At 31.5% G+C, this 11,496-nt stretch overlaps 2 protein-coding genes across 2 annotated transcripts; both read left to right on the forward strand.

Annotated features, from left to right (window-relative positions):
• The first annotated feature begins 5,631 nt into the window (after positions 1–5,631).
• Positions 5,632–6,426, forward strand: LOC148177664 (uncharacterized). Its single transcript, XM_088032738.1, has 3 exons — positions 5,632–5,754; positions 5,805–6,122; positions 6,198–6,426. Exons 1-3 carry the CDS (start codon positions 5,652–5,654, stop codon positions 6,248–6,250), a joined length of 474 nt encoding a protein of 157 aa, XP_087888864.1. The 5' UTR covers positions 5,632–5,651; the 3' UTR covers positions 6,251–6,426.
• A 2,339-nt stretch (positions 6,427–8,765) lies between these two features.
• On the forward strand, positions 8,766–9,351 carry LOC148177665 (uncharacterized). Its single transcript, XM_088032986.1, has 2 exons — positions 8,766–8,895; positions 8,953–9,351. The coding sequence occupies exons 1-2, from the start codon at positions 8,823–8,825 to the stop codon at positions 9,294–9,296; spliced, it is 417 nt and encodes a 138-aa protein (XP_087889112.1). The 5' UTR covers positions 8,766–8,822; the 3' UTR covers positions 9,297–9,351.
• The last annotated feature ends 2,145 nt before the right edge of the window (positions 9,352–11,496 follow it).

The following is an 11,496-nucleotide window of genomic DNA, read 5'->3' on the forward strand; positions in this document are numbered from 1 at the left end:
CAGTATTTTTGGCTCTATAATTTAGCGATTTGGTGGAGTTAACAAACACATCAAAAATTGCAATCTGTTTAAATGTCATTGCTATAACAATACAATTGCCAGAATTACAAATTTTTGAAACAATATATTGTATATTTTTGGTTCTGCCTAAAAATAAATAATAAAAAATTCTAAAATTTGTGTTTTTGCTTTTACAATTAAGCAATTTGGTGGAGTTATTAAATAACTGAAAGATAGCAATCTGACCAAATTTCAATGCTATAACACTCAAATTGCTAGAATTACAAATTTTTCTAGAAAATGTGGGAAAGTTTTGGATAAAAATAAAGATAAAAAATTCTAAATCTTGTTTTTTTAAGTCTATAATTAAGTAATTTTGTGCAGTGAGTAATCCAATAAAAAATAGCATTTTGACCAAATTTTAAAGCTATAACACTAAAATTTCTAGAAATACGAATTTTTGAAAAATGTGAATTAGCATGAAATTAAAAGATTCATAATTAGGTATTTTTGACTTTATAACTGAGCAATTTGGTGGAGTTATTAAAAAACTTAAAGATAGTAATCTGTCCAAATTTCATTGCTATAACAGTAAAATTATCAGAATTGTCAATTTTTGAATAAAATATTGAATATTATTGTATTTTTTTAGTGTTGTTGTTAATGTCCTTCTTTAGAGTTCCATAAAGAGTTTAAAATGTACTCAAAAAGTAGTTTAAAAATAGCCTAATGATGTCAAAGCGAGTTGAAAAAATTCAAAAAATTCAAATCTCTATTAAATTTTAGGAAATTTTGAAATGAAACATGAAACGATATAAAGAGAAAATTTAATTATTCAACTGCAAAATGACAATGACAAAAGTGACAACCATATGCACATACGAAAAAATCGTAGTTCTGTCAATGGAAAAAAATCTGACCATTCGAAACTCGGGCATCCCACTTTTGACCATCTCCACCAACATCTCAGCTTCTTCATTTTTCCGTACAAAACTTTGCCGATATTTCATTACAAGTCGGTACGTCTTTTCAGCCTCGCCCAAAACCTCATCGCACATGAAAATAAACGCAATGAAACATTTCTACAATAAAAACAATTAAAAAAACAGTCAATAACAGATAAAGAAACAGTACAAACAACAGAAGAACGATGAAGATAGTAATCACGACATTTTTGAAGTGGAAGTGAATAATAAACAACAGATAAGAAAAGACAAAAAACGTAAAATGGATGAAAGCTAGGAAAATCGTCCATCCAAAAACGTCGTTGAAAGTATCAACAGTTTCTTTCAAACAAGCCCAAAGATCTCGTTCCTTGAAGAAATAGTCAAACTTGATTTTAACAACAGGGTTGATTTCTTTGACTCTGTGAATATTTCGATGGAACTCTTCACCCAGGGCGCGGTAGTACTCCAGAATTAATTTAGTTAGTGTCAGTACCAAACAGAAGTAAAATATGAACAAATTACCGAAAATAATCTCGGTTGTATACAATTTTAAGTATTTCTCAACTGAAAAACCGTTAGAGGTACAAAAATAAAGATGTAGAGGTGATAAAATTAAACTCAGTGCTCCTGTAACTGTGAACCAAATGAAGTACAATTGTACCATTCTGGTACTATTAACCGGCAAAGTGTCGTTTATTTGCTTCAGGTTTGAGACAAGTTTCTGCCATTCTTGCTTCTTGAAAAACGTCACGTTTAAAACGGCGAAAGTGTTAAAAATATAGAGGCTAAAATCTGACGCTATATCCATTACATCATTCATTTTCGTCAGATTGATATCAGGTAACTTGTAGTATGTTGATGCACTATAACTAAGCGTGTAGAGTACTGTTAGAAATATACAGTACAGTTTCGATACTTTGAACGGCTGGAGTGAGGGCGTTAGAGATAAAAATTTGCCAAAGAAACAGAGACGCTGGAAAAGCACGAACATGTTGAAGTCTAGCGCGAATGTTGGATTTTATATTGATTGTTTATAATAATAATGATAAAAACATCCATTAATTTTACTAAAATAATGGTGTGATAACTGATGACGATGAGGCACGCACGAAAAGAAATTGGTTCAATTTTTGATTGGCATCAGACTTGATACGAAGTAAATTTTAGCTTTCAATCAATCAAAAATAATTAATCAGAATAATCTAAACTTAAAGTCAATCGAGGACTCTTAATCTTAATTTGCTCAAGAAACTTTAATCCGCTTCTGGAGATCTCAGAAAATGTGAAGAATTGAGAAAGTTGAATTTTATAACTTAAAAAAGTTCAAAAATTTAATTTTTATTTATTTTTATTTTAATTTAAATTGAATTTCAAGACCTCTAATTGGTTTTTCACTGCAAACTCACAAACTTGTTGACCAACCGACTTCAGGTTTTGTCAGTTTATAGCTTATGAAATGCTTTTTCAATTGGTATAACATCTACTGTAATTTTAGAGTAGAAATAAAGTATGGCGCTCATTTTACGCAGATTTTCACGCTGAATCCAAAACTGCACCCAAAAACATTTTACGTCATAAAACAATTTTATGTCAAAAATTGATCTGATTGTCTAATAAAAAGCGTTTTACTTTCCTTTCATTATCACCATTACCTCAATAAAATTAATGGATCTTTTGTAACCATCACATTTAAAACCACGCTCAGCTCATTTATTTCTTATTTTGAACCGATCGATATCAAATCCAACATATTCTCTGAAAAATGTTCAATCTCTTCCAAAGTGTCTGTTTCTTCGGAAAATTCTTCGGCTTATCACCATCGCTCCAACCTTTCAAAGTCTCAAAACTCTACTGTTTATTTCTAGCAGTGTTGTACACAATTGGATTTATTACTTCGATGTATTACAAGTTGCAAAACTACAAAGAACTGAGCAACATAAAATTTGTGATCAACATACAAGTGGATTTTTCTCTCTACATTTTCAATATTCTGGCCGTCTTAAACGTGTCATTTTTCAAGATGAAATCGTGGCTCAAACTAGTTAAAGATTTGAAGAAAATTAATGATAATCTTGCGGTTCCTGGCACCAAAACCATTCATTTATATCTCTTCACTTGGTTCACACTCACATTGGTACTAAATGTATTTTTTTCACTCGTTGACATGTATTTTAGTCACTTTGAAGGTAAACACGTCAGTGAGTACCTAAAATTGTACACAACAGAAATTTTTCTTTATCATTCATTCATTTCTTATTACTGTGTGGTGCTGACAATAATAAAACTATTTCTTGAGTACCACAAAGCATTGGGTGTCAAATTTAGACGGAATATTTGTACCACTCAAAGTGTTAAAATCGACAAGTTTGATTTCTTCTCCAAGGAACGCGAACTTTGGACGCGTTTGAAGAGGTCAGTGGACACTTTCAATGAGGTTTTCGGCTGGACTATTCTTCTGAGTTTTGTCCACACGACTTTATTTGTCATTTCTTATTTGGACTATATTCTTAGGTACTACACTCTCAGTACTACCATAACAAACATGTTCTTCGTTCTGTTGCTGTTTGTACTGCTTTACTACCTAATTTTACGTTATCTTATCGTTTTTATTGTAGAAATGTGTTTTCGCGTTCATTTTTCTCTGCGACGACGTTTTGGAAGAGGCTCAAAAAACCTATCGCTGTGTAAAGAAGTACCAGGAAAGTTTTAGCAGAAAGAATGAAGACATGGAGATGTTGGTGGAGGTAATCAATGGAGCACCCGAGTTTCAAATGGCGAGATTTTTTTCAGTCAGCCGCAAGACGATTTTTTCGTGTTTAAACACGATCATTACTTTTGTGATTGTCATGCTGCAATTAAAGGATTAAATTTGGTTTCTTCAGTTTTTAGAGCCTCACTGTATATTATACAGGGTGAGTCAAGCTTGCCTAGTTCTTCTGAGACGCTTTTATAAATGACTATTTTATATTTTTGAAAAGATAAATGTATATGTCTGAATAAAATGCATATCTTAAAATTAATTTCGGTTGTGAGAAGTGCACCATTTCAACTTTTTTTTTTAAATGCAACCTACCTACCACTTTTAGTGGAGGATTTTATTGAGTTATTTAGTAAGCTAATCAAAACTATTAACTTTTCAATTTTTGGTCGTGGCTTTGTCAAGTTATGGTTTTTTTTCGAAAATTCTTGAAGTTGCAGTGTTTGTTTGATTTAAAAATTTATAGCACCTTTGCCTTTCGAGATAATAAGATAAAACTTGACACGTTCAATAACTAAACTATGCTTTTTTTCTTGATTTGACTAGAAATTAATTTCATTCCTAATTGTAAAAAATAGACGATTTTAATTTTAAGGATTTACAAATAGCCAAAACTTTATTTTTTCAAAGAAACTCCTTGTAAATTTTTAGTGTAATGAATTCAGTTTTATATTCTCATTATTTTTTGTCTTAACCTCTACGTGGTTAAAATAGGCGATTTTTGAGATAATTCATAATATTGGAAAAATTGATGTACCGTATAATCTAAAAAATTTAACATTTAGCTGTCTTTGAAAAACAACATCAATTGAAGCATAGGACTTGGCTTGAATGATACGCTTGACAATTGCTGACAGTTGGAGGTAGCGTAACGTCACTTTCAGAGTTTTTCAGGGTGCTTTTGTGTTATTAGAAGCATTCAAATGGAGTTTCCTACAAATGGTGTTTTTACTTATTTTTTAACAGTTTTGATAAACACAAAGGGTAGTAGTGATACTTCGCTATTAATTTTGACGAGGGTAGCTAAGCTTTACGTTTCTATTGATTTTGTTTGATCATATGAAATATTATTAATAAAAATACTACTAACGGACGATATTAAGCAAAATTAAGGTAAATCCTCCATATTGCCAATAGCATAATAAACGAATATTCAAATTTTTAAAAAAATTAATTAATGTTTACATTTCGCAAAGTTTCGCAAAGGCTTGAGTTATTAATTTTTTTGTCTTATTTGGTGGTTGGAAGTACTTAATAAATATTTTGACATACATATCTCAAAAACAATTTTAACCATGTAGAAGTTGAGACAAAAAATCACGAGAATATAAAACTGAATTCATTACACTAAAAATCTATTTAAAAAAATCAAGTTCTGACCATTTGTAAATCCAGAAAATTAAAATCGTCTATTTTTTACATTTAAGTCAAGTTTTATCTTTATATCTCGAAAGGCAATGGTGCTATCAATTTTTAAATTAGACACTGCAACTTCAAGAATTTTCGGAAAAAAATCATAACTTGACAACGCCAAGACCAAAAATTTAAAAGTTTTAAATAGCTTACTAAATAACTCATCAAATTCCTCTACTAAAAGTGGTATGTTGCATTTAAAGAAAAAAAGTTGAATGCGACCCTGCAAAATAGTGCACTTTTGACAATAGAGATTAATTTTAAGATATGCATTTTATTCAGACATATACACTCATCTTTTCAAAAATATAAAATAGTTATTTATAAAAGCGTCACAAAAAGACTACGCAAGCTTGACTCACCCTGTATATTAGTCACCTGAATAGTTTCGAGGAACTTCCCCGCATTCCCTCAAAGTGTATAAATTATAATAATCGCAAATATTTAGCGTATGACTTCGATGCTGTTTTTTCAAATTCCTCCTTATCTTCACACTATAAAAACAAACGAGTTTCACACAACGCCACTCCAAAATGAGTTTCAAAACGTTTCTTTCACTGGTGGCCCTCGCAATTTTCTTAAATCCGCCTCTTGTAACTGGAAGGCGCCACCACAGATCCACTAATGTTTACCCAAGTAAGACACTGATTTTCTTCTTCTTGTTGTAAAATGTTGTTTTGGTTTAGCTACAACGGGGGCTCCATCAGCGGCTCCTTCTGCACCACCACCAGCGCACTTCATAGCAGTTTGGAAGAACAATGGTACGGTTGGATCGAATTCCACTAATTCTACTGATGCGCCGGGAAAAAGTTCTGTATCTGAGAATAATTCTACAACTCCTGTAACGCCTCTGGAGAGTTTGGGGACGCAGGATTCGTCTGAGAAAGTCAATTCTGAGAGTTCGAAGACTACTGAGAGTAGTCAGAGTTTGAATGCAACTGATCCAATTCCCGATGCTACTTCTTCTGGAAATTCTGGAAATAACGAGGCTTCGAAGACCACAGGTGTGTTGAATAAGACTGCTACTTCTGAGGTTCTTTATGTAGACTAGAGAGCGAATTTCTAAAATTTTGTCGTAGGATTCTCTCATTTGGATAAATATTATTTTGCGCAATTTGGTGCTGGTAAATGAAGAAGAATTGACAAGGAATATTTAGTTTTACTGCTTATATTTTTAGTCTTATCTTTAGGTACATTGGAGTCTGTGAAGTGTTAAGATAACTAATATTAAAGGGGTGATAAATACGTTATATTTTTATACGTTGTAATTCTAATTTGAAATAAACTTTTTTGAACTTTATACACCAATGAGCGCATTTTTTTTTCCGTCCAATAAACAAATGTCATAGAAAAAATTGCTTAGCTAATCTAGAACTGGATTTCTTCAAATTTGGGCGTTTTTTTATCTTCATCATCTAATGATACTAATGAATAATAAATTGAATCTTTGATGATTTTTAATTGGTTAAAAATACATCGAAGAAATCGCAATTTAAACTTGTAGCCAATCAATGCGCAGTTACGATAGTGTTGGTTGTTTGGGTGCGTTTTTTGCTATAAAAACCACTGCGATAAAGACAATGCCGGCCAATAAAATTAATTCTTTTTTTTGGTTTAACTTCGATTTCTCCATTTTGTTATGAAGAAAGGGTGGATCTAAATAAAATTTTCTAAAATTTGTCCCTTTTGCTCTAGAAATTTGTAATTGAAAACGATTAATAAGCATGTCAAAAGTAGTTACTTTGTCAAATTTTGTTAGTGTAGGATCGATCAAAACAACCAGAACTACAATTTTTTTTTCCAAATTTTTCGACATTCTCTATTAAAATTGGTAATTTCGGTAATTTTACAGCTAGAGCAATAAAATTTGCAGAAGTTACTATTTTTAAGTTTTTTATTAACTCTGCAAAATTGCAAAATTATAGAGCAAAAGACATAACTGTTAGAAATTTTTATTTCAAAAATGACGCAAAAATTTCTGGAATGTAACACAAAATTTTAATGCTACAGCTAAGAAATTCGAGGTTACAATTTTTGAGTTGTGTGTTAACTCTACCAAAATGCAAAAATGTAGAGCAAAAAACTCAAATTTTAAAAATTTTTATTTTGGAAATGAACTAAAATTTTCCCACATCTTTCATTAAAATTCGTAATTTTGGTAATTTTAGTGCTACACCATTAACATTTGGAGAAGTTACTATTTATGAGTCGTGTATTAGCTCTACAAAATTTCAAAATTGTATAATAAAAAACTCAAATTTTAGAAATTTTTATTTTGGGAACGACCCAAAAATTTTCCACACCTTTCATTAAAATTCGAAATTTCGGTAATTTTAATGCTACAGCCACAAAATTTAGGGAAGTTACTACTTTTGATACGTGTGTTACCTCTACCAAATGTCAGAATTGGATAATAAAAAACACAAATTTTAAAAATTTTCATTATAGAAACGAATCAAAAATTTTATACTTTTAACTGAAATTCGTAATTTTGACAATTTTAGTGGTACAGCTATGAAATTTGGGGTAATTACTATTTTTGAGTTGTCTATTAACTCTACCAAAATGCAAAATTGTAGAGCAAAAAATCCAAATTTTAGAAATTTTTATTTTGGAAACGACCCAAAAATTTCCCATACCTTTCATTAAAGTACAAAATTTCGGTAATTTTAGTGCTACAGCCACGAAATTTAGGGAAGTTAATACTTTTGATACGTGTGTTACCTCTACCAAATTTCAGAATTGGATAATAAAAAACACAAATTTTAGAATTTTTTATTATGGAAACGAATAAAAATTTTTATACTTCTTTCACTGAAATTCGTAATTTTGTCAATTTTAATGCTACAGCTATGAAATTTGGGGTAATTACTATTTTTGAGTTGCCTATTTACTCTACCAAAATGCAAAATTGAAGAGCAAAAAACCCAAATTTCAGAAATTTTTATTTTGGAAACGAACCAAAAATTTTCCACATCTTTCATTAAAATTCGTAATTTCAATAATTTTAATGCTACAGGTATGACGTTTGGGGAAAGTTTTTATTTTTGAGTTGTGTAGTAACTCCAGTAAATTTCAAAATTGTAGAATAAAGTACACAATTTATAGAAATTTTCATTTTGGAAACTAATAAAAAATTTCCATTTTTCTTTAAAATTCGAAATTTTGACTATTTTAGTGCTACAGCTATAAAATTTGGAGAAGTTACTATTTTTGAGTCATAAATATATTAACTCTACTAAGTTGCGGAATTATTGAGCAAAAGACAAAAATTTTAGAAAATTTTATTTTGAAGATAAAACAACAATTTCAAATATCTTCCATTAAAAATCGTAATTTTGGTAATTTTAGTGCCACAGCTATCGCATTTAGAGAAGTTTCAATTTTGTAGTTGTATTTTATCTCTACCAAGTTGCAGAATTGTTAAACAAAAAACACAAATAAACAAATATTTAGACATTCCATCGTCATGCCCATTTCTAAAGAATTTTCTTCCACGCGCCTCCAACACAAAGTACAACCATAAAAAACAATAAATTTCGTCGTTTGACGCACTTTAAACACGTGGTGACAAACAAATCCTCAAATAACTAAAATAATTTCTCTATCGCACATACCGAACCAGATTTTTTCCTTGCCGAAGGTAATCTTCAACCAATATATTGGGTTTAACCAAGGTGTTGAAAGTAGTATCAAAAGTCAAAATGAAGACATTTGTCGCAGTGTTAACCCTCATGGTTGCAACAAGCGCGCTACATCTCCACTCAAAAGACAAAGGTAAAAACGCTCTTTTAGTCCCAAAATCTTCATCACCTCGACTTTCTTAAATTTCAGACTTAACTTCTTCGACTGAAGCACCAAAAAGCACTAATTCCACCACTGAAAGCTCGAATTCAACGTCTTCAACTTCGCACGCACCTCAAAGTTCAAATAGTACCACTTCGACTACTCTTGGATGTCCGTTTAGAACGACTTCCTCAGAGGCTGTAACTTCAACAACAGAAGAACCAACGACGACGAAGAGTCCATGTGGGTGTCCGTGTGGTTGTTTGTCGTTGTTTAAAAACCACCACCATCATGGTAAAGTTCAACACGTACGAAAAGAGAAAGGGGAGAATAAACAGCACCACCACGACAAGCACCATCGGAAGGAGTTGAATAAAGATTATAAATATTAGATGGGTAAAAAGTGGGTGTTCACAGTATTATTATTCTTATTAAAACTAGTCTGAAGTTTGTACCATCATTTTTCCACCTTTCCAAGTAGTTCTTTTGGTACTTTACCCCCCCCAGCCCGGCGCATCCACCATTTCTAACTCTAGGCCAGGCAAAATAGACACAAAATTTTCAAAAGTTTGAAATAATTTTTATTCAAAAACTATATTAAGTTCTTGGAGAAAATATACCCAAAGAAATTTAATCTGAAGAAGATTAATTTCATACGATGTTAGAAAATCTGGTGAATTAGACTTTTTCGATGTATTCTGTTATAAAAAAAAAGCGCTCAAAGTACTCTATTTTAAAGATGCTATAAAAAAATGACAATTTTAATTTCAAAAAAAATCACTATATCTTGAAAACGATTAGTCCTACGAAAAATATTATAAGTCATTTTTTGTTGCAAATTTGATTAGGTACAATTTTTATAATTAGTGCTTTTGTCGTTGGAATCATCCGTGACGACATTTTTGCAAAATATAGGTTTCTTTGACATTTATCACCGCGTAACTTTTTTAGCAGCACACCTATCGATAGAGGCTTTTGACAATTTGTTTAGAACTATAAAATGAAGGTCAGCTTTATGCGAATTATTCCAAGGTTCATGTTTATTTTGCCTAGACTACTAGTATAATATTAATTTTTTTATTATTATTATCCAACTATAACATCAAGCTAGAAAACGGCGAAAATCTGCGAGAAATCGTCGTTTTGCATAAAAATAAGCACATTTCTTTAAGAAATTTGATGATTTCGTGCAGCTTTCTGCTGTTTTCTTGCAATTCAGCCGTTGAATCTTGATAAAAATTGATGATTTTGTAGATTTCGAGCTCTTCTTCGTGAATTAAAGCCAGAAACGGCCAAAAACAGCGAGAAATCGTCGTTTTGCATCGAAATAAGCGGATTTCTTTAAGAAATTTGATGATTTCGTGCAGATTTCTGCTGTTTTCTTGCAATTCAGCCGTTAAATCTTGATAAAAATTGATGGTTTTGTATATTTCGAGCTCTTCTTTGCGAATTCAAGCCAGAAAACTGCGAAAATCAGCGAGAAATCGTCGTTTAGCATCGAAATAAGCGGATTTCTTTAAGAAATTTGATGATTTCGTGCAGATTTATGCTGTTTTCTTGCAATTCAGCCGTTAAATCTTGATAAGAATTCATGGTTTTGTAAATTTCGAGCTCTTTTTTGCGAATTCAAGCCAGAAAACGGCGAAAATCAGCGAGAAATCGTTGTTTTGCATCGAAATAAGCAAATTTCTTTAAGAAATTTGATGATTTCGTGCAGATTTCTACTGTTTTCTTGCAATTCAGCCGTTGAATCTTGATAAAAATTGATGGTTTTGTATATTTCGAGCTCTTCTTTGCGAATTCAAGCCAGAAAACTGCGAAAATCAGCGAGAAATCGTCGCTTAGCATCGAAATAAGCGGATTTCTTTAAGAAATTTGATGATTTCGTGCAGATTTATGCTGTTTTCTTGCAATTCAGCCGTTAAATCTTGATAAGAATTCATGGTTTTGTAAATTTCGAGCTCTTTTTTGCGAATTCAAGCCAGAAAACGGCGAAAATCAGCGAGAAATCGTTGTTTTGCATCGAAATAAGCAAATTTCTTTAAGAAATTTGATGATTTCGTGCAGATTTCTACTGTTTTCTTGCAATTCAGCCGTTGAATCTTGATAAAAATTGATGGTTTTGTATATTTCGAGCTCTTCTTTGCGAATTCAAGCCAGAAAACTGCGAAAATCAGCGAGAAATCGTCGTTTAGCATCGAAATAAGCGGATTTCTTTAAGAAATTTGATGATTTCGTGCAGATTTATGCTGTTTTCTTGCAATTCAGCCGTTAAATCTTGATAAGAATTCATGGTTTTGTAAATTTCGAGCTCTTTTTTGCGAATTCAACCCAGAAAACGGCGAAAATCAGCGAGAAATCGTTGTTTTGCATCGAAATAAGCAAATTTCTTTAAGAAATTTGATGATTTCGTGCAGATTTCTACTGTTTTCTTGCAATTCAGCCGTTGAATCTTGATAAAAATTGATGGTTTTGTATATTTCGAGCTCTTCTTTGCGAATTCAAGGCAGAAAACTGCGAAAATCAGCGAGAAATCGTCGTTTAGCATCGAAATAAGCGGATTTCTTTAAGAAATTTGATGATTTCGTGCAG

This window comes from Gnatocerus cornutus, chromosome 3 (assembly GCF_029298725.1).
Source record: "Gnatocerus cornutus isolate USDA-ARS CGAHR chromosome 3, icGnaCorn1.1, whole genome shotgun sequence".
Taxonomy (NCBI): Eukaryota; Metazoa; Arthropoda; class Insecta; order Coleoptera; family Tenebrionidae; genus Gnatocerus; species Gnatocerus cornutus.